The 20,844-nt window shown below is 45.4% G+C and overlaps 1 protein-coding gene across 1 annotated transcript; it reads left to right on the top strand.

The window, feature by feature from the left end:
* Positions 1–19,093: 19,093 nt before the first annotated feature.
* On the top strand, positions 19,094–20,236 carry ERVFC1 (endogenous retrovirus group FC1 Env polyprotein; the record flags this gene model as incomplete). The annotated part of the gene is made up of 1 exon (XM_081307803.1): positions 19,094–20,236. One exon carries the CDS (start codon positions 19,094–19,096, stop codon positions 20,234–20,236), a length of 1,143 nt encoding a protein of 380 aa, XP_081163929.1.
* Between the last annotated feature and the right edge of the window lie 608 nt (positions 20,237–20,844).

The raw sequence follows: 20,844 nt of genomic DNA, 5'->3' as shown, positions 1-20,844 counted from the left end.
AGAACAGCAGAGCCCCACCCCTAAGGAGACTGACCATGCAGTTGATGAGATAAAGTGCTCACGTCCATCTGTGAATGGCCTCAGATTCCTCTGTGGTCAATGCATCACAACACTCAAGAGCCTATGAGCTCCAGAAATGTGGAGTGGGAATCTGTACGTGTAACTCCTGGGTTTTCCAACTTAGAGCTTCTAAGTGTGCTGGATTTTGGTGGTTTCTTTTTGATTTGGAAAATAAGATGCCTTGGTCTGGAGAGCACCAGCTTTATTCCGGAGAGAGGAGTCTGCTGGCGTGACCTTCTTCTTGGCAATGAAAGCAGAGGAACAGCAACAGCAGACAGAAGCATCTGGAAAGACTGTCTGCAAGGATATGAAATTGGCCATGGTGGTTTTTTAAGAGAGAAGCTACTGAAAGCCAGTTTTCCTAAAATGTAGTCACACTGGTCAGCCTCATCTAGGCACAAGGAACAGAAAGCCCGTGGGGGCAGTGCCATAGAACATTGCCAAGGAGAGAGTCAGAGCAGAAGTCTCTTCTCTGGAATAAAGCTGGTTGCTCACCAGACCAATGCATCTTATTTTTCAAATTAAAAAAAGAAAAGTGAGCATAATCCAGAACATGCAGGAATTTAAGTTGGGAAACCCAAGAGTTACCCTTGCTGATTCTCACTTCGAGTTTTCTAGAGCTCTTAAAGATCTCAGTTGGCCAAAGCTGGTGTAGCAGGTTGTTTTTTCCAAAGGTAACTGTGACAACATGTGCCATTTCACTTTCTCCTCTTTCACTGTGACTTTGATACTTCCCTCACCAGAACCAGGGGTGGACGTCCCCTGCCCTTGAAACTGGTGGACTGTCTCAGAGTGTGGCGACTGTCACAGCTCAGGTATAAACCACAGTTTCCGCTCTGTGCACTGAACATTCACCATGGAACACTCTGGCCATCGTGTGAGCTGTCTGCCTGACCCTGGGGGGCCACAGCTGTTTTGTCACCACAAGGTCTGGGACCTTAACTGCCCATCTCTCGGTGTGTTCTTGTGCTTTCTCCTGTGTGTCTTTCTCTGCGGTGCCACTTCTTCCAGGTCTTTCCATGACTCCATGGTCTCAATTTCCTTATCACCTCAGACTATCCAACATCCACTTCTTCATGTCCCTCCCTCTGACTTTCTCCTTTAATTAAATATAATTAGAAGTCTGTCTAGATTACATCCATGCACATAAAACGAGGTTTATGTTTTCTGTTCTTATTTTTAAAGACAGGTAAGGAGAATGTGTGGCACTGGAGTCCCTCTGGGGACCTCAGAACATCTCCACGGCTTTGTCTCTCCTCTCTCCTTCCCTGACTTCTGAATTTCTGTGCTGAGCCACCCTTAACAGGGGTGCCCCTCCTTCCTTGATCTCTAAGGATCCAGTCACCTCCTTCCCTTCCTCTCCTCTGAGCTCCAAGCATACTCAGGTCTCCAGACAAGCAAACCCCTCTCCCCGGCTCCCGTGCCTGGCGCCCCTTCCTCAACCATCTCAGCATTGTGCCAAAACTAACTGGCAAAATTGTTTGCACCTGTGCCTCCATTGTCTCCTTTCTGGGGCAATCCCTAAGTCCTCTCCCTCTATCTTCCAAGCCCTGAGAATTACTCTGACCCTGATCCCCCAGACCTACCAAGGGCCCAGATTTTGTGAACTTTTTCCAGCTCTTAACCTCAGGGCATTTCTGTAACATCTCACACCTGCTGCCGGCAAGGTGGGACCTCAACCTTGCTGCTTCTCTCTCTCCTCACCCCAGCCGACTCATCTTCCTCCTCTTCTACCTGCTGAAGGTATAGAGCCCAAGGAAGCCCTTGCCCACTTCTTATGCTTCCCTCCTTAGCTCCAAGGCCCCAGATGGCCAAGGCCCTGGGCAGCACCTCAGTAGCAGTGAGTCTGAGATTTGCAGCAAACGTTTCCACATGTGTGCATGTAGCCTTTTGTGAAACATCTGTGTGAACCTGGTTTTCACAATTTAGCAAACAGAGTCACATGGGCCTTATGTGTCCTGTGTCCTTGTATGAAACTTTGAGCTTGGCTGGAATAATTCAGCCAGGGAGAGCCCTGGGTAGGCACCGAGAAGGATTGAAGAATGCCAAGGGTAGGTGACTAAAGGACAGCACAGAGGTGGCCCCAGCCACCGTCCTGTTGTTCCCTGACCCAACACAGAGATGTCTCCTGCCCCAGTCAAGAAAGCCAGGAGGCCCATCTGCTCCACCCAGGGGGCCCATGGCAGCTAACTCAACTGCTAACATTGCTAATGCCATTTGTCCCTGGAGTTCTGTTCAAAACCATACTTAGAAGAATTTGGAGGAAACTCTGACTGTAGCCATGTTTTCATAAAAGCCATCTTCTAAGGAAGTCTGTAGACTTCAGGGTTAGCTCAAGTGTCAACAGTTTCTCCTCTAATTTTCATAATTATCATAGAAAGTTGTGGGAAAATGTTGAAAATCAGAAAAGTTGAAATTACAATGAAAATCCATATACCACCTTCTTCAACAATGGTACTGCTTGCCAGACTTGCTTCATCTCAGAGTCTTGGATGTGTTTTTATTGGCATTATATCATTTTTTTGGTTGCTACTAAACCATTGAAAAGTAAGTTGTAGATGAACTTGAGATTTTATTCCTAACGTAGGTCTAAGAATAGGAAATTAGATGCTTCTTTTTAATCTTCATATCATTATCATAGCTAAGATTAATATTTTACAATATTATTTAATAACCAAGCCATAATCAAAATTGCCCATTCATCCTAAAAATATCTTTAATAGCTTTGTTTTCTCCAAGTCAGTAGATAACTGAGGATCACACATTGAGTTTCGCTATTATATCTCTATTATTCTCTATTTTTAGTCTATTTTAAACTTTTTTAAATAAGTAAAACCAATATTAAGTACAATACATTCATTTAAGCTGTATGATTCAATGCATTTTAAAATGTATCTACTCTGACATTTACTCCTTTATCAAAATATAGAAAGTTCAGACATTTTCTCTTCAAAACCTATCACTAGCCCTGCACCATCCGGTACCTTGTCAACCACTGTAAATAGTTTTGCCAGCTCAGAATCTTCATAAATGGAAGAATACAGCCTATGTTCTTTTGTGTCTCACTTCTTTCACTCAGTATATCTTTGAGATTCACCCAGGATGTTGTAAATGTGAATAGCTTGTTCTCTGTATTGCTGAGCAGTGAGCCATTGTATGAATATATTATGATTTGCTTATCCATCACCCCTGACAGATATTTGGATTATTTCCAGTTTTAGGCTATTATGATCAAAGTTGCTACGAAAATTCTTGTACAACTCTTTCTGTAGACATGTGTTTTCATTTCTCTTGGGTAAAAATCTGTGAGTAGGATTTCTGGATCATATAAATATACATTTAACTTTATAAGAAATGGCCAAACTGGGCTGGGGCTGTAGCTCAGTGGCAGAGAGCTTGCCTAGCACATGTGAGGCACTGGGTTTAATCCTCAGCACCACATAAAAATAAAATAAAGGCATTCTGTCCATCTACAACTACAAAAAAAAATTTTAATTAAAAAAAAAAGAAATGGCCAAACTGTTTCCAAAGTGTTAATAACATTCTACACACCAGCAATATGAGGCTGTAGTTTCTTTTTTTAATATTTATTTTTTAGTTGTAGTTGGACACAATATCTTTATTTATTTATTTTTATGTGGTGTTGGGGGTCGAACCTAGGACCTCGCCCATGGTAGGTGAGCGCTCTACTGCTGAGCCACAACCCCAGCCCAAGGTTGTAGTTTCTATGTGTCCTCCTCACCCTATGATCAGTCCTTTACATTTTACTATTTTTGTGAATGGAAAGTAGCATCTTTATGTGGTTTTGATTTGCATATCCCTGATAACTAGAGATGTTTTATGTATCTTTTCATGTGCTTACTGGCCATTTGGAGATATATATTCTTTTTGTGGTGTCTGTTCAAATATTTTGGCTTTTTAAAAAGCAGGTTGTCACCAGGCATGGTGGTACACACTTGCAATCCCAATGGCTCAGGAGACTGGGGCAGGAGGAACGCTCATTCAAAGCCAGCCTCAGCAACTTAGCAAGACCCTGTCTCAAAAAAAAAAAAAAAAAAAAAAAAAGGTGGGGGTGGGGATTGGGGATGTGGCTCTGGGTTCAATCCTTAGTACAAAAACAAAAACAAAAAACCAGCAGATTGTCTTTTTATTACTGAGATATTCATATGAGTACTTTGCCAGGTTTATGTATTACAAATAATTTCTCCCACTCAGTGACTTGGTTTTTCATTTTCTTAATATTGTCTTTTGAAGAGCAAAAGGATTTTGTTTCAAGGAAGCCAAACTTATCGATACTTTCACTTATGTTTGGTACTTTCTAAGAAATCTTCACCTATCTGAAGGTTATAAAGATTTTCTTCTGTGTTTTATTCTAGAAGTTTTGTAGTTTGAACTTTGGCATTTGGGCATATAAACAATTTAGGGGTAACTTTTTTTTTTTACATGGAGATAGAAGCTGAGGTTTGTTTTGTTTTGTTTCAAACACACACCAACTTGTTCCAACATCATTTATTGAAAAGACCATTAAGAGACCTCATGGGTGTGTGTTTGTGTGTGGTGTGCTATAGATTGAACTCAGGGTCTTGGGTACACTAGGCCAGTAATTTACCACTGAGCTACATTCCCAGCTGTTTTTAATTTTTTAAAAAAATTTTTGAGACAAGATCCTTGCCAAGTTGCCCAGGCTGGCCTCCAACTTGTGATCCTCCTGCTTCAGCCTCCCAAGCAGCTGGGTTACAGGCATGCACCACCACATATGGCTGAGAAATGTTTATACTTCAATCATATATATATATATATATATATATATATATATATATATATATATATATATATAATTTATCCTAAAACATTAATCTTTGATATTCCAAATAGTATTTTTATTGACTTTATTTTCCAATTGTTTGTATTAATATACAGAGACACTATTGAGTTTTGTATATCGATTGTATCCTGTCCTTGATCTCAAAATCCAAAATGCATTTGGAATCCAACGTTAAAGGCATTTGTACTGTCTTCCTTTAAGGACTGTTGAGTTTTGCTTTGGAAGACAGTTAACTTATTCATGGATTATTCTCTGCTAAAGCAGATCTAGAGTTGCCTTTACTTGCATCTGGTTTAGTCCTAATTAGGAGACGCGGCCTCCTGGCTGTCAACTCCCTTAGGTTCAGAGAGGTCTTTCCATCCTGATGGTCAAAATCCAGGGTTCTCCCAACTCTGTGGCTTCCAATGGCAGTTTAGTTTCCAGGTGCTGTAGCCTCTCTTTCCCTGGAGGCTGTGCTTTGATGGACCTCCTGGCGTCTCACCCTCCACTTGCATGGCTTGTACACAGCCAGAGACTCCAGGGAAACCCCTAAGCCTGACACTCCCTCTATGTAGTTTCTCTGCCTTAGCCTCCCCAAGTGCCAACATCTGTGTCTCCAGCTCAGCGAGACCACTGCACTTAGTTTGGGGCCCTTTCCCTGTGTTAGGATGTGCAGATGGTTCTGGCAGAAAGTCTGGGTAATTGTAAGGCTCACCTAGTTTCTTCGTTACCTCTTGGAGTACAGCCCTGTGCTGCCAAATATCTTGTGTCTGAAAACAGCTATTGGAGGGCTGGGGACGTGGCTCAAGCGGTAGCGCGCTCGCCTGGCATGCGTGCGGCCCAGGTTCGATCCTCAGCACCACATACCAACAAAGATGTTGTGTCCGCCAACTAAAAAAAAATAAAATAAATATTAAAAATTCTCTCTCTCTCTCTCTCTCCTCTCTCACTCTCTCTTAAAAAAAAAAAAAAACAGCTATTGGATTGATTTTATTCGGTTTTCTGGTTGCATGTGGCAGGATGACCACTCTGTCATTGATGGAAGCAGAAGAGTCATCAAGCATCTTTAATCCAGAATGGAGGTCAGCAAACTTTTTCTTAAAAGGTCAGGTAATAAATATCTTAGTTTTGCGACCAACACTGTCCAGTTACAGTTTCTCAATTGTGTCATCATAGCACAAAAGCAGCCAGAGGTAACAGTAAGCTAGTTAGAATGATTAGGTTCAAATAAGACTTTATTTACAGAAACTAGCAACTGACCTTTAGCCATAGTTCATCAGCCCTTATCTAGAACAATCCCCCTATCCTTTTCTCCCCTATGCCATTGACTTGGTCAGAACTCCAGCCCAGCTGTCTTATTAAATGCCCCAAATTCTGTATTCATCTGATTATCTTCTCAAGATATCACATAACACATTCCTTTATCACCCATATTTTCTATAAACTGTGATTTAGGTAAAGAGGCTTCATGAGGAGCAGGTTAGATACTTCTCAGCAAGAATAACATCTTAGGTGATGTTGGGAATTTTAACTTTTGAAAAAGCATCATCAAAGTTGATACAACTGAGCTTTGATCATGAATCATTCATTCACCTGTTCATCATCCATCTATTGAGGATTTGTGATGCACTTACCTCTGCCAGGTGTGGTGCTGAGTGCTCTAACAAGCTACAGTGATGTGCTCCAACTTGCTTTCAGTGGAATGCTGATGGGATTGTTGGTGACGTAGAAGCACAGTGCTAAAAAACTCAGTACCTATCTTTCTGGGCCAGGACCAAAGGATTCACTGTATCAGCAATGCTTGTAAAAATGAAGATTCACTAGCCCGTTGGGCCAATGAAATGAAAGTCTTGATGAGGTTCAGAAAACTGCATTTTAATTGGTTCCATTGTTATAATAGGTCAAAGAACACTGAAAGCAGGTGTGATGAAGACATTTTATTAGGAGGAAAACTGAGAAGAGGCTATATCTTTCATGAGGTCTACCAGAGAGGATTTTATGAGGCAATACTTTAGTTACAAGAGAAAAGGCTTTTTGGCCTGGGGTGATTTTAAAGTTTATCCGTAGCTAGGCATGGTGGCACACACCTGTAATTCCAGCAACTCAGGAGGCAGAAGCAGGAGGATCAAAAATTCAAGGCCAGCCTCAGCAACTTAGCGAGGTCTTAAACAACTTAGCGAAACCCTGACTCAAAATTAAAAATTAAGGACTGTGGATATAGCTTGGTGGTAAAGAGCCTCTAGGTTCAATTACTAGTACCAATAAATAAATAAATAAATAAATAGAAATAAATGTGCCCATAAATTCTTTGTGACAACTCTTTTCAAAAAGTGACAGCTAATTCCTTTTCCCTTCAGTGTGAATCAGACTGAGTCCCTTCTAACAAACGGAATAGCAGAGTGATGGTGCATGGCTTCAAGCATTGACCCTTAGCAGTGCAGCACCTTCTGGCTCTCAAATCTCTTGCTCTTCAGGAAGCCAGGCTCGCAGGATTGTGAAGCCACTCAGAAGCCCCATGAGAGTACACCAGGAAAGGAACTGAGGCCTCCTGCCTATAGCCGGCATGAACTTGCTGTCATGTGAATGCCTGTCTAGTCCATTCAGGTTGCTGTAACAAAAATACCATAGACTGATGGGCTTCTAGATCACAGAATTTTATTTCTCCCCAGTTTTGGAGTCTGGGAAGTCCAAGATCAAGGTACCAGTTTCCTTCTGTGTCCTCACATGGTGGAAGATGGGAGGGAGCTCCCTAGGGTTTTCTGTTAGAAGGGCACCAATCCCATCCTGAAGGCTCCGTGCTCATGATCTGATTCCTTCCCCATGGTCTACCTCCAAATATCGTCTCATGGATTAGAATTCAACCTATGAATTTAGGGAGGACACAAATTTTCAGTGCAGAGCAGTGACTGTCTTGGAAGCGGGCTCTGTGGCCCCAGTCACATCTTCAGAGGGTTGCAGCCTTGGCTAACGTCTTGACCACAACCTCATGAGAGAACCACTCAGCCCAGTGGCTCCCAAGTGGCCGAAAAGTGATAATATATATCTGTGGTTGCTTCAAGCCCCTCATTGTGGGGTAGTTTTTTTTATGCAACAGGAGATCATAAACACAGGGGCTTTGCACCTAGTGTGGGAACTAGTGCTGGGCTCACGTGGGTGAGCGCCGTCTCCCCCTCCACCTGGGGCAGCCAGCTGTAGAGCAGTGCGGAGGGGGCTCTTCCTACTTCCCTGCTTGACACATGTGTCTTCCCGACTGGCGGCTGACCTCACAGTGAAATTCCCAGGCGGAAATACACCCGGCCTCCAAAGAATCAAGAGTGGTGGCATCCGCCCCCTGCGTGAACTATGTTTGGAGATGACGCCATTGCCACTCCTTCTGCACAGGGTGTTCTTTTAAGACTTCTGTCTGAATGGGAGACAGCTGGGCAGCCCCATTTCTGGCTGGGGAACAGCTTTTCCCAGTGGAGAGCCAAGAGCACATCTGGGTAGAGTCAGCAATGTTTCTTTCATTAACACCATGTTCTAACAAAACCAGTCGACTGGCCAAGATTTTGAAAAATAATAAAATGATGGTTTGGTGCCAGAATATTCCAGTTGACTTCAATAGACCCAATGGAGAAAGGTTAAAATTTAAGGGATCACTAATACTTTTTGATGAAAATGAGTTTAGGGGTGAGGGAGTCAAGTACAGTATTGTCCTATTTCATTGGTTTTATATTTTATATGTCTTTCTCTAGTATATATGTGTTAAAAGTGACAGTGCTTGCTTCAGGAAAGATTTATGTTAAATTCTTTTTTAAAAAATAGACTCAATCTAGTAAATTCATGGCTAAACAGTTCACAGAAAAATGATTCAAAAGGCTTTTTACATTTAAAATGGTGCTCCACCGCACGCATAGAGAAATGTAAATGTGACTGGGGCCACAGAGCCCGTTAAAACTGTCCTGAGTTATGATCTGCTCAAAAGACTGGCAGAAATTCAAAAGTTGGATCTGGATGATGCACCATGTTGATGAAACTTCAAGGAAAGTGGGCACTTTTGTATGTCACCAGTGGGAATGCAAAATGGCACTTATGAAGTAGAATGTAACAATATCAAAGAAAATCACAAGTGCATTCACATTTTAAAGTAACAGTGGCACTTCTCAGAAATTACCCTGAAGATATACCTTCACAAAATAAAAAACAATATAAGATGAAGTTATCATTCTGACATTATTTGTAATATTAGAAGATTAGAAACTACCTCAACACCCATCTTTAAAAGACTGGTTGAATAAACAACAGGATATTCACATATTATGGTACTTTACAGGTATGTAAGGGAAATGAGAATGTCTGCATATGGAATGATTGCCAAGGAGATATTATTGTATTTTTTTAAAGTAAGGTGCACAGCAGCATAATTGTGTGTGTGTGTGTGTGTGTGTGTGTGTGTGTGTGTGTGTGTGAATGTGTATATTACCAAAAGACACACTGGAAAGAAAGAACTGGAATTAATAAAAAATAATGATGGCCTGCTGGGGGCATGGAAGAGAGAGGAAGAGAAAGAATGGAACCAAGATTTCTCTGTATTTTGTATGTTCAAAATAAAATTAAATCAAACTCCAAAATTAACCTTAATATTGAACATAACTGAGAATAAATGTTAACATCAATTTATGATTTTTTAAAAAAATCCCTTAGTACTACTGCAAGTGCTAGAAACAATGTCACTCTAACAGCAATGAGTAAACTCTGACTCTCCAGATCTTGTGTCTAAATTCTTTCTTTTTTTCCCCTAAATCTACTTTTCAAAGGACCTAGGTCTGGAGAAGTGGCTACTTTGGGGGCAGTAGAAGCCAAGTGAGCGTGGGGTAGTTTGTGCCGGGAAGCAAGATAGTTCTCAAAGACTCTTGGAGACATGACTAAAGGAGAGAGAGAGAGAGAGAGAGAGAGAGAGAGAGAGAGAGAGAGAGAGAGAGAGAGAGGGAGGCGGGGGGGAGGGAGAGAGAAGGGTTGGAGTCTCAGAAGAAATTTACACACCAACTCCTTAATTTGGGCTATGAACTAAATTGGGTCCCCTAATCCCCAAATTCATAGGCTGAGGTCCTAACCCTCAGTGTGACTATATTTGGAGACAGGGTCTTTAAGGAGGCAATGAAGCATAAAAGAGGTGCTAAGGGTGGGGCCCTAATGCAATAGGTCAGGTGTCCTCACAAGAACAGAAGGAGACACCAGGAGGTTCTGCACAAAGCAAAGGCCATGTGAGAACATGGAGAGAAGCGGCATCTGCAGCCACAAAGGGAGGCTTCACCAGAGAGCAGTCCTGCTAGCACCTTTTCTTTTTTCTTATTTCTTTGAATTGATGGGTTGTAATTATACATAATGTGGAACTTGTTATATATTTGTACACACACACAATGTAACAATATACTTTGGTCCATATCATTCCCCAGAATTTTCCCTTTTTTTTTTTTTAAGGGAGAGAGAGAATTTTTTTAATATTTATTTTTTAGTTCTCGGGCCGACACAACATCTTTGTTGGTATGTGGTGCTGAGGATCGAACCCGGGCCGCACGCATGCCAGGCGAGCGCGCTACCGCTTGAGCCACATCCCCAGCCCAGAATTTTTCCCTTTTGATTAGCACCTTGATCTTAAACTTCTGGCCTCCAGAACTGTAAGAAGATGAATTTCTCTTGTGTAAACCTCCCCGTCTATGGGACCTTGTTGTGGAATCCCTGGCAGACCAATACACTCTGAAAATGAGTGATTGAAGGGGAGGAAGTAGTCCCTCATCTTGCCTTTTTTAGGAGCAACTGTAACTTGTTCCTGGTTGATGAGTGAACCCCTTGCTCTTCCTTATAGGAGGATGCCATAAAAGATGAGGATCACCCAGGAAGCCATTAGGTAAAGCTTCGCTGGGGAACAAACAGGGATGTGCACTGTCCCAAAATATCACCCCAAGTGTGGTGGTCACCACCTTAGAGTTCAAACATAGCATCCCTAAATGTGGAGCAACCTCCTGGTAGGTACCCTGAAATGTGATGAAGTGTAACTGTTTAACAATAATCTGCTCAAGCTTTTGAGTCTAATTTCTAGTTTCCAGGGACACAGGCAATAGTGGACCATGTTAACCAACACTGTGAATGGGTTGGAATGCAAGACATAGCACCACTGGACAGTAGTGAAATGAAAAGGAAAATTGACTGAAGTAGTAGTCAGTATTAATTTAAAAAAGAAAAAAATAAAGAAACTTTTAAAAAGGATCATTTCAATATGGCCTGAATATTAGGTGATAATATTTTTCAATATTAAATTTTCTTAATCTGATAGCTGTATTATTGTACTATCAGTTTTTTAAGAGACTGCTCTTATTTGTAGGAGTTAAATGCTGAAGCATATATATGATGTGTCAAAAAGGCATTCTACTGTCATGTATAACTAATTAGAACAAATTTTTAAAAAACTTTTTTAAATGCTGAAGTATTTGGGAACAAAAAAATTGTGTTAATAGCTTACTTTTAAATGGTTCAATATTAAAACAATAATATTGTATTAGTCAGGGCTCTCCTGAAAAACAAAACCATAGGAGATGTGTGGGTGCTTGCACACACATGCATGTGTATGCAGAGAAAGAGGGATGGGGTGAGCTAGTCTTGTGTTACTGTGACAAAATACCTGAGAAAATCAACTCGATGAAGGAAAATGTTTATTTTGGCTCCCAGTTTCAGTCCATGATTGCTTGGCCCTGGCACTATGTGTGATAGCATAGTACTCCATGGTGGGAGCTTATGGGCTTGTTCACCTCGTGGCTGCTGGGGAGAAGAGAGAGAAAGGGAAGCAGAATGGGCCAGATTTCCATATCTTCTTTGTCCCCTAGTGATCTAAATTCCTCCCTTAGGCCCACCTTCCAAACAAGCCACCACTTCCCAATGGTGCTACAGTCTGGGGACCAAGCCTCCAAAGCCTGGGCCTTCAGGAGACATTGAAGATCAACTAGAGTAAAGCCTTATTGTAGGAACTGGCTCATGCAATTATGAAGGCAAAAGTCCCACAATGTGCAATTTCCAAACTGGAGAAGCAGAAAGACTGGTGGTGTAATTCAGCCTGAGTAAGAAAGCCTGAGAAACAGCGGGGATACGGAGACCTCCTGCACCAAAAACCCAAGAACAGGGAGCTCTGGTGTCTGAGAGCAGAAAATGCATGTCCCATCTCAAGAGTAGAGTGCACTCACCCCATTATTGCCTTTTTGTTCCATCCAGGCCCTCAACAGATATTGTACCATGCCACCTGTACTGTTGAGGGCACTTCACCAAGTCTACTGATTCAAATGCCAATCTCTTCCAGAAACATCCTTACTGACACAACCAGAAAGCATGTTTTGCTGGCTCTCTGTGCATCCCATAGCATAGTAAATTTAGCATAAAAATTAACCATCCTACCATATTATATACATTCAAAATAAACACCATTGAAAAATGTAAAATCTTCCAGACAAAAATAAAAACATTAATTCTAGCATTTTTTTTTCACAACAAAAAAATTAGAAATAGTATCAAACAAAAGGAAACTGTTGGGGGAAAGTACACCCACTTGTAAAGGATCATCTTGGAGCAAGAATGTGGCTCATCTCTGGGCAGAATCCCCTGAAGATATCCCAACCCTATGTCACTTAATAAAGTCGTTGTGATAGGTTCTTGAGTCCTTGTGTTTGGCAGGAGAAATCCAGTGACTAAGTGAATTTTGCTGATCTCTTGTTCTTAATGCTTATGTATTTTCTGATTTGCAAAACAAGAACAGCTGTATATTGGCTCAGCAGCCTTCCCTTCTCCCTCCACTTTCATGGTGGCTGTGGCCAGGGACCTTCAGCCTGGCTGAGGAGACGCAAAATGGCCAATCAGAAGCTGACATGGTAATGGACCCCAACCACCATGGGTTTCCCTCAGCTGAAGCAATCACGCTATCAACTCACATCAGCCCTGACCAACCAGCCACAGACACCATGTCTCTAAACTCTGCTCAGCTAACCTGCTGTCAGTAGCTGCAATTTAGATGGCCTAGGCCCTCCTACCTCCAGCTTCCCTTATTAGCATTATTCTGGCCTTTCCTGCCTGCGACTTCCCTGGCCCTCACCCTTTTGTGGACCTGTGAACCTCTCCCAGGAGTGCCCCCAATAAACCTTCTTTGGATACCTCATTCTTGTTCCATGGTTCCTGATCTCGTGCACCCTTTCTGCTTTACATTTGGTGCTGAAACCCGGGAGGGGTTCAAAGCTTCCCCTTAGGGAAAGCCACTACTCCTCTCTGCCACCAGACGACCAGGGATCTTTAGACCACTGGCCCTCATCCGATCTTGCAAACGTGAGGTAAGTCCCTTTCTCTTTGATCTTTTGACTCCCTCCCGATTGCTGGGACTCTATCCATAACTTGCAGTCATGTCAAAGACTCCCCTCCCAACCTGTCCAGGCCCCCAGTGGACTGTATAGATGTCTCGGTCCTGGCCAGGCCACTGCATTCTCTGGTAAGCAGAGTAGAAAATTGGGACACCTTTTTCCTCCCTGCTCACCCCGCGTGTCGAAACATCATGGGAAATATAGAGTCCACTCTGGACCCCCAAACTCCCTTGGGGTGTTCATACATACATTTTTCCAAATTGGGACTCGCTCAGGACTTATGCTGTACACAGCTACTTTTCTATTCCACCATGGCCTGGCCACAATACACTTTAGATAACGGCTCTAAATGGCCTCCTGAGGGGACTTTTGATTTTTAAAATCCTCACTGATTTGGACAATTTCTGCCAACGGATGGAAAAGTGATTAGAGTTTCCTTATGTTCAGGCCTTTTGGGACTTGGGCTCCCGTCCCTCTTTCTGCTCCACCTCCACTTTCCAAGTCCTCCTCGCTAAAGAAACTTCTCCTTCCAAGTCCCCCTCTGCTCCTGTCCCTGACCCCTCTCTGCTTACTGAACCTCCAGAGCCACTCTCCTTACCACCCTCTAGACCCTCCTGTGCTGACCCTCCTCCTTATCCAGAACCGACTCCACCTGAGTTAGACCACCCTCCCTCCCCTGTCTCTTCCCCAGTGAGTGCCCATACCAGGTCTCGCCAAATAACTCAAGATCCTGAACTTCTCTGTCCTCTCTTCAAGGTGGCAGGATCTGAAGGCATCATTCGGGTTCATGTCCCTTTTTCCTCTCTAAGACCTCTCACAAATCCAAAAGCACTTAGGCTCCTTTTCTGCTGACCCCACGACCTATATCAAAGAATTTAAATGCCTTTCCCAAGCCTTTGACCTTACTTGGCATGATGTCTATTTCATCCTCACCTCCACCCTTACTCTGCATGAACGCAGTCCAGGTAGCTGCACGGGACCATGCAGACCAGGTTCATTTGACCGATGACACCATGTCTACAGGCGCAGCCGCAGTCCCTGACACTAATCCTAATTGGGACTATCAAAATGGAGAACAGGGCCAACGCGGCTGTGCCTAGATGATACAATGTTTGCTAGCAGGCATGCAGGCAGTTTCTAATAAGGTTGTTAATTTTGATAAACTAACAGAAGTCACTCAGGGGCCTAATGAGAACCCTGCAATGTTCCTTAACCGCTTAATGGAGGCCCTTGCTCTATACTAGATTAGACCCTGAATCTCCCTCTGGGGCGACCGTTCTGGCCACTCATTTATCACCCAATCAGCCCCCGATATGAGAAAAAAGCTAAAGCAGGCTGAGAATGGTCTCCAAACCCCCATTTGAAATCTGGTGAAAATGGTCTTTATAATGCCCGTGAGGAAACAGTTGAACTTAGCCAGCAGACCCGCTTACAGAAAAAGGTGGCACTCCAGACACAAGCCCTGGTTGCAGCTCTGCAGCCAGCCCCAGCCCCCACCGGGGCTCCCAGGGGTCCTCAGGAATCTGCCCCTCCTGGGGCCTGCTTCAAATGCAGTCAAGAAGGCCACTGGGCCTGCCAGTGCCCTAACCTGCAGCCCCCCTCTCAGCCATGCCCCAGTTGCAAGCAGCTGGGACATTGGGAGAGTGACTGTCCCCTGACCAGTCCCTCCCCGGCACCTCAACATAGGGGTATGGCTGGACAGGCAGTCTCTTTTCTTGAGCTTCTGGGAATGTCTGATAACTGAAGAAGCCCAGACTCGAGGACCCCCATAACCCTCGCCAAGCCCAGGTAACTCTCCGGGGTAGTGGGAAAGTCCATCACCCTCCTTGTGGACACAAGGACTACCTATTCTGTCTTGCCTGCCCACTCTGGGTCTTTATATCTTTCCCAGATCTCAGTCATGAGGATAGAAAGAACACCCCTTCCCAAAGAAAATGGCCAGTCTGACATGCTCCCTAGAGGGACATCCTTTTACCCACTCCTTTTTAATTATCCCTTCCTGTCCAGTTCCCCTCCAAGGACGAGATGTTCTCCAATTCTTGGGGGCTACTCTCCAGCTCTCACCCCATGCCCCTATTACCCAACTCCTCCTCCCCTTGATTCAATCCACTATAGAAACACCCTCCCTCACCACTTATCCCCTTCCCTCAGGCCTCATAGACCCCCAAGTCTGGGACACCTCCAAACTGGTAATAGAAACATACCATCAACCGGTGCAGATTTAGCTAAAGCTTGCCTCTAAGTTAACCCCTAGACCTCAATTTCCCATTTCTCTCCCTCACTGAAGGGGACTCAAGCCCATCATCAAGCGGCTACTAGATCAAGTCCTCTTTATTCCCATAGACTCCCTACAACACTCCAATCCTACTGTCTGCAAATTGTCAGCATCATACCACTTGGTACTAGATCTCTGTTTAGTCAAGGAAGCGGTTACTCCCCTTCATCCAGTGGTCCCTAACCTTATACCCTCCTCTCTCACACACTGCCCTCAACCTCTCATTTCACAGTTCTAGATCTCAAAGATGCCTTCTTCACTATCCCACTTCACCAGATTCTTACTTCCCCTTTGCTTTCACCTGGGAGGACTCTGACACCCTCACCTCATATCAACTAACCTGGACTGTTCTCCCTCAAGGCTCCCAGGATAGTCCCCATCAGTTTGGACGGGCACTGGCCCGGGATTTAGCTACCTGTGATCTCAGAGTCAGTCCCCTCCTACAATATGCAGATGACCTTCTCTTATGCAGCTCATCTTTAGAGAATTCTCGGGAACACACTGCCCACCTACTCAACTGTTTAGGTTCCTGAGGAGGCCGAGTTTCCCCAACCAAAGCTCGACTCTCAGTCCCCTAGGTTACCTACCTGGGCATTCTTCTAACCCCGACCTCCAAAAGCCTCACTGTAGACAGAATCCAAGCTCTTAGGAGCTTGCAGCCTCCTGAGTCAGCAGACCAGACCCTCCCATTTTGGGGGCTCACTGGATTTTTCTGACATTGGGTTCCCAATTTTGCTCTTCTTTCCAAGCCCCTTTACCAGGCAGCCAGAGACATTCCTGTTGGACTGTTGGCATCACCAGTCCAGGTCTCTAGATTTTTCCTCAAACTCAGAGATGCTCTGATCTTCTCACCTCCGCTCTTCCTACCCAGTCCCAACCGTCCCTTCCACCTCTTTACAGATGAAAAACTAGGGATTGCCACTGGTCTCTGGCCCAGCCTGTTGGACCCTCCTACCATCCTGAAGCATATCTCTCTAAACAGGTCGACTCTACAGTACGGGGATGGCTACCCTGCCTCTGGGCCCTTGCCGTGGCGGCAGAACTTACCAAGAATCTCTAAAGTTGACCCTCCTTCAACCTTTGACCGTCTCTTCCACCCATAGGCTCCAGGACCTCCTGGGACATAAATCTCTCTCTCTCCTGGGCCCCTCTCAGGAGTTTCATTTACTTTTCATCAAAAAGGTAGGGTTACCATTTCCCTTTGTGCCTCTTCACCCCTTAACCCGGCTTCTCTTCTCCCCAACGTCTGGCTCTACCTCTCCAACTACCCACTCTTGTCCTCAAGTACTTGAGGCCTTACGTCCACCTAGGGAAGGCCTCTTCAGCAACCCCTTGCTGGCACCAGACTCAACAATTTTTGTAGATGGAAGCTCAACTCTTGGGCCAGGCAAGTGCCACAGAGCAGCCTATGTCGTGGTTACTGCTTCGTGAGTCCTGGAGGCCAGCTGCCTCCCTGATTACAACCTCTCAGAAGGCAGAGCTCTTTGCCCTCATCCGAGCTCTCCACCTTTCAAAAGGCAAGTCAGTTAACATCTATACTGACTCCAAATATGCCTTTCTTGTTACACATTCTCACGCAGCCATCTGGAAGGAGAGGATGCCTGACTACTAAGGGCTCCCCTATAGTCAATGCCCCGCTCACCTCTAAACTCCTTGAAGCTCTCCCCCTCCCTTCCCAAGTTGCTATTATACACTGCTGGGGTCATCAAGCCACTTCCAACCCCATAACCAAGGGAAATAACAAGGCCAATGTGGTGGCTAGAAGCTTAACCAGCGAGCCACCCATGGCTCCCATTCTCTTTCTCACTATGCCCAACAAAATGGTCTACATCCAGCAGGAACAGACTGACCTCCTGACATGAGGGGGCCAGATCAGAGACATGGGCTGGATCTTCCTGGGAGACAGGATTGCCCTTCCTCAACTCCAAGCCCGAGATCTCCTCTCTGACATCCACAATTCACTTCACAGTGGTCCCCAACCTCTCATTCAACTCCTCCAACGTCTCTTTTACCTGTCCGGCATGTGTGACTTCATTCAACTGGTCCACTCCACATGCTCGATATGTTCCTCTGTTACACCTCAAGAGGGCCTACAACCCAAGGTCCCCACTCACCAACCAGGCAAAGATTGGCAGGTAGATTTTACTCACACATCCAGACACAAAAAGTTCCTATATCTACTCACCCTGGTTGGTACCTATTCAGGATGGATTGAGGCTTTCCCTACCTCTCGAGAAACAGTGGAAACTGTGGCCTCAGTCCTCATTGAGCAGATCATACCCGGGTTCAGCCTTCCAATATCTACCCAGTCAGACAATGGCCCCTGCCTTTACTTCCCAAAGAATCCAACAGGCTTCAGAAAGCCTCAACATCTCCTGGAAACCACTTCACTTTCCTTACAGGCCACAGTCCTTGGGGAAGGTTGGGCAGGGGACCCTCAAGTACCACCTTACAAAACTCCCAATCGAGCTTCGAATCTCCTGGCCCAATCTGCTTCCCCTTGCTCTTACCCGAATCTGAGCTGCCCCTAGAGCTCCCACGGGGCCTAGTCCCTTCGAACTGCTCTACGGCTGCCCCTTCCTGATGACCACAACCTTCCCATTCAACCCCCCCTTCTGGCCTCATATCTACCTTATCTCACCTTGCTCCTCCGGGAACATGTGGACCACCATCTTCTTGCCCCAATAGAACTAGCTCCTTCTGAGGGTCCACTTCTACCAGGACACTGTCCTCCTAAAGGAACTCCATCCTTAGTCACTCCAACTACACTGGGCAGGATCCCATATGGTGATTCTCACCACTCCTACATCAGCCAAACTACTAGGCCACTCCTCTTGGTATCATGTTTCTCGCCTCAAGCTTGACCACCCTAAGTCCTGGTCATCCCAATTGGTGGGACCCACTAAACTCCCACTTCTCCTCTTGAGTCTGTTCCTACAGGTGCTCCTCACCCAAACAATGCTGCCTAATTCCTTTGGCTGTCGTTTCCAGGTACAGGGGACCTGGGATGGTAAGACCCAGACATTAGGAACCAGCGATTGCCAACCTGCTGGTTGCCAAACAACTGTCTCCATTCTATTAACCGGCCTCCGCCTTCTTGGTAGAGAGCTACCTATCCTCTGCTTTCTTTATAACCAAACCAAGCAGTATTGCAACTCCTGCCGCAGTCTTGGCTGGGCACAGAATCACGAGCCACTCAAGCAGGAACAAAACTTTATTTTGAAAAAGCCGCCAACACTCTCAGCGCCAGCAAGCAAAAAACCGGTCCTCCCACGCGGGCGTCTAACCGGAACCGCCGTCTCCCGGAACCGGGGTCCCCCGGACCTCCCCCGGAATTTCCTCCTACTATCCTTCCCCAACCAATGGGAACTCTCCATGAGTCCCCGTAACATGAGTCCAGTAGTAGGCCAAGGTGAACAGCAGGAGCCCAATTTGCATATGAATGTAAATCTTAGCATAATAATACCTCAGTGGCTAGCTGGCTTTACAACCAAAGGTGCCATACATCATATATTTTGCTTGTGGCTCCTAGCAAACTCCCAACCAGGTATTTATGGAGGATGACCTCACTCCTCCTGCAATATGCACAAGGTCAAAGGGACCACCCAAATCCAATTTTTGTATGCCTATTCTGGAGATAGGACCTACCTGAATATCAGAGATCCTTGGGACAATCGGTGGGCAGCAGAAGTGGAGGGAAAACTATACACCTGGTACTGGGATAGTGACCTCTATGGAACTCTTAAGATTTTCTGCACCTACATCCGAGTGATTCCTCAGCTCCACCAAGAAATCCTCCAGAAAGAAACTGCCCTCACTCACCAACTAGGGACACTCGAGGTAAAGAAGGGAAACCCATTTTCATGGCTGGCCCTTGTACATCAGGGGCTACAACTCCTAAACTACTCCAGGATCAATGATATTTCTGATTGTTTTCTGTGTGCTGCTCTGGATCGCCGCCCCCCTCCCCTAAAGGCAGTCCCTCTGACCTTTCCCCTTAACAATTCCCAAGGGGGTGCTGCCTCTCCCCCTCTGAGAAGGATACCCCTCTTTGAAAATCCCCTGAAGCAGCAACAAAATCGTTCCATCTTCTATGCCTTGCAAGCCGCCCCCAGGTACACCGTGACTGTTATGGTGTCCTCTCAAGTCCATGCACCCCCAGGATTTTTCTTTTGGTGTAATGGGATATTGATGAAAGTCATCAGCTCCTCTACTGCCACTTCTTTCTGCACCCCTGTCACCCTAGTTCCCCAATTAACACTCTATGGGCAGGCTGAGTTTCTCTCGTTGAGCCTGCCTCCACCCACTAGATATAAGCGGGCCGCCGTTCTTCCAGTGGTCGTGGGTATTTCCCTTGCCTCTTCCCTGGTCGCTTCAGGCATCAGGGCCTGGGCATTGGGCTATAGCTTAACCACAACTACAGAGCTTGAAGAAAAATTACAGCTAGCTGTCGAAGCCTCTGCCAACTCCCTGGCATCTCTCCAAAGACAAATAATATCACTTGCATGGGTCACTCTCCAAAACAGGAGGGCCCTAGACCTACTCACTGTTGGCAAAGGTGGTACCTGTCTATTCCTCAGGGAAGAATGTTGCTATTACATCAATGAGACCGGCCTAGGAGAAGAAAACATGGATGTGCTACATCGGCTGAGTGAAGAACAGAGAAGAAGGCAGCAGCAGTCCACTCCTCCTGGGATGGTGGAACTCAGCCCTTTTACTACTTGATTAGGTCTGATTGTGGGCCCCATCCTCATGATCTGTGTCTTGCTAATAATTTCTCCTTGTCTCCTCAGATTTATCCAAAACCACATCAGCCAAGTCTCACGGGTGGCAGTAAATCAGATGCTCCTCCACCCCTACAGCCGCCTTCCCAATGACCCCCCAATTCCTGACCTTCCCTAGCAATGCCCCTCTACCAGCAGAAAGTAGCCAGATGAGAATGGCGCCCTATAACATCAAAGAGGTCGGGATGTTGGGCCAGCAGGCTTCCCTTCCCCCTCCTCTTTCATGGTGGCTGTGGCCACCTGGCTGAGGAGACCCGAAATGACCAATCAGAAGCTGACATGGCCACGGACCCCAACCACCACGGGTTCCCCATTGCTGAAGCAATCACCCTATCAACTCACATCAGCCCTGACTAACCAGCCACAGACACCATGTCTCTAAACTCTGCTCAGCCAACCTGCTGTCAGTAGCTGCAATTTAGATGGCCTAGGCCCTCCTACCTCCAGCTTCCCTAATTAGCATTATTCTGGCCTTTCCTGCCTGCGACTTCCCCGGCCCTCACCCTTTCATGGACTGGTAAACCTCTCCTGGAGTGACCCCCAATAAAC

The sequence above is a fragment of the Spermophilus citellus genome, assembly GCF_964194105.1.
Source record: "Spermophilus citellus genome assembly, chromosome: 1".
Classification (NCBI taxonomy): domain Eukaryota; kingdom Metazoa; phylum Chordata; class Mammalia; order Rodentia; family Sciuridae; genus Spermophilus; species Spermophilus citellus.
The sequence above is the reverse complement of the archived record's forward strand: the minus strand, read 5'-3'. Positions and strand labels throughout refer to the sequence as shown.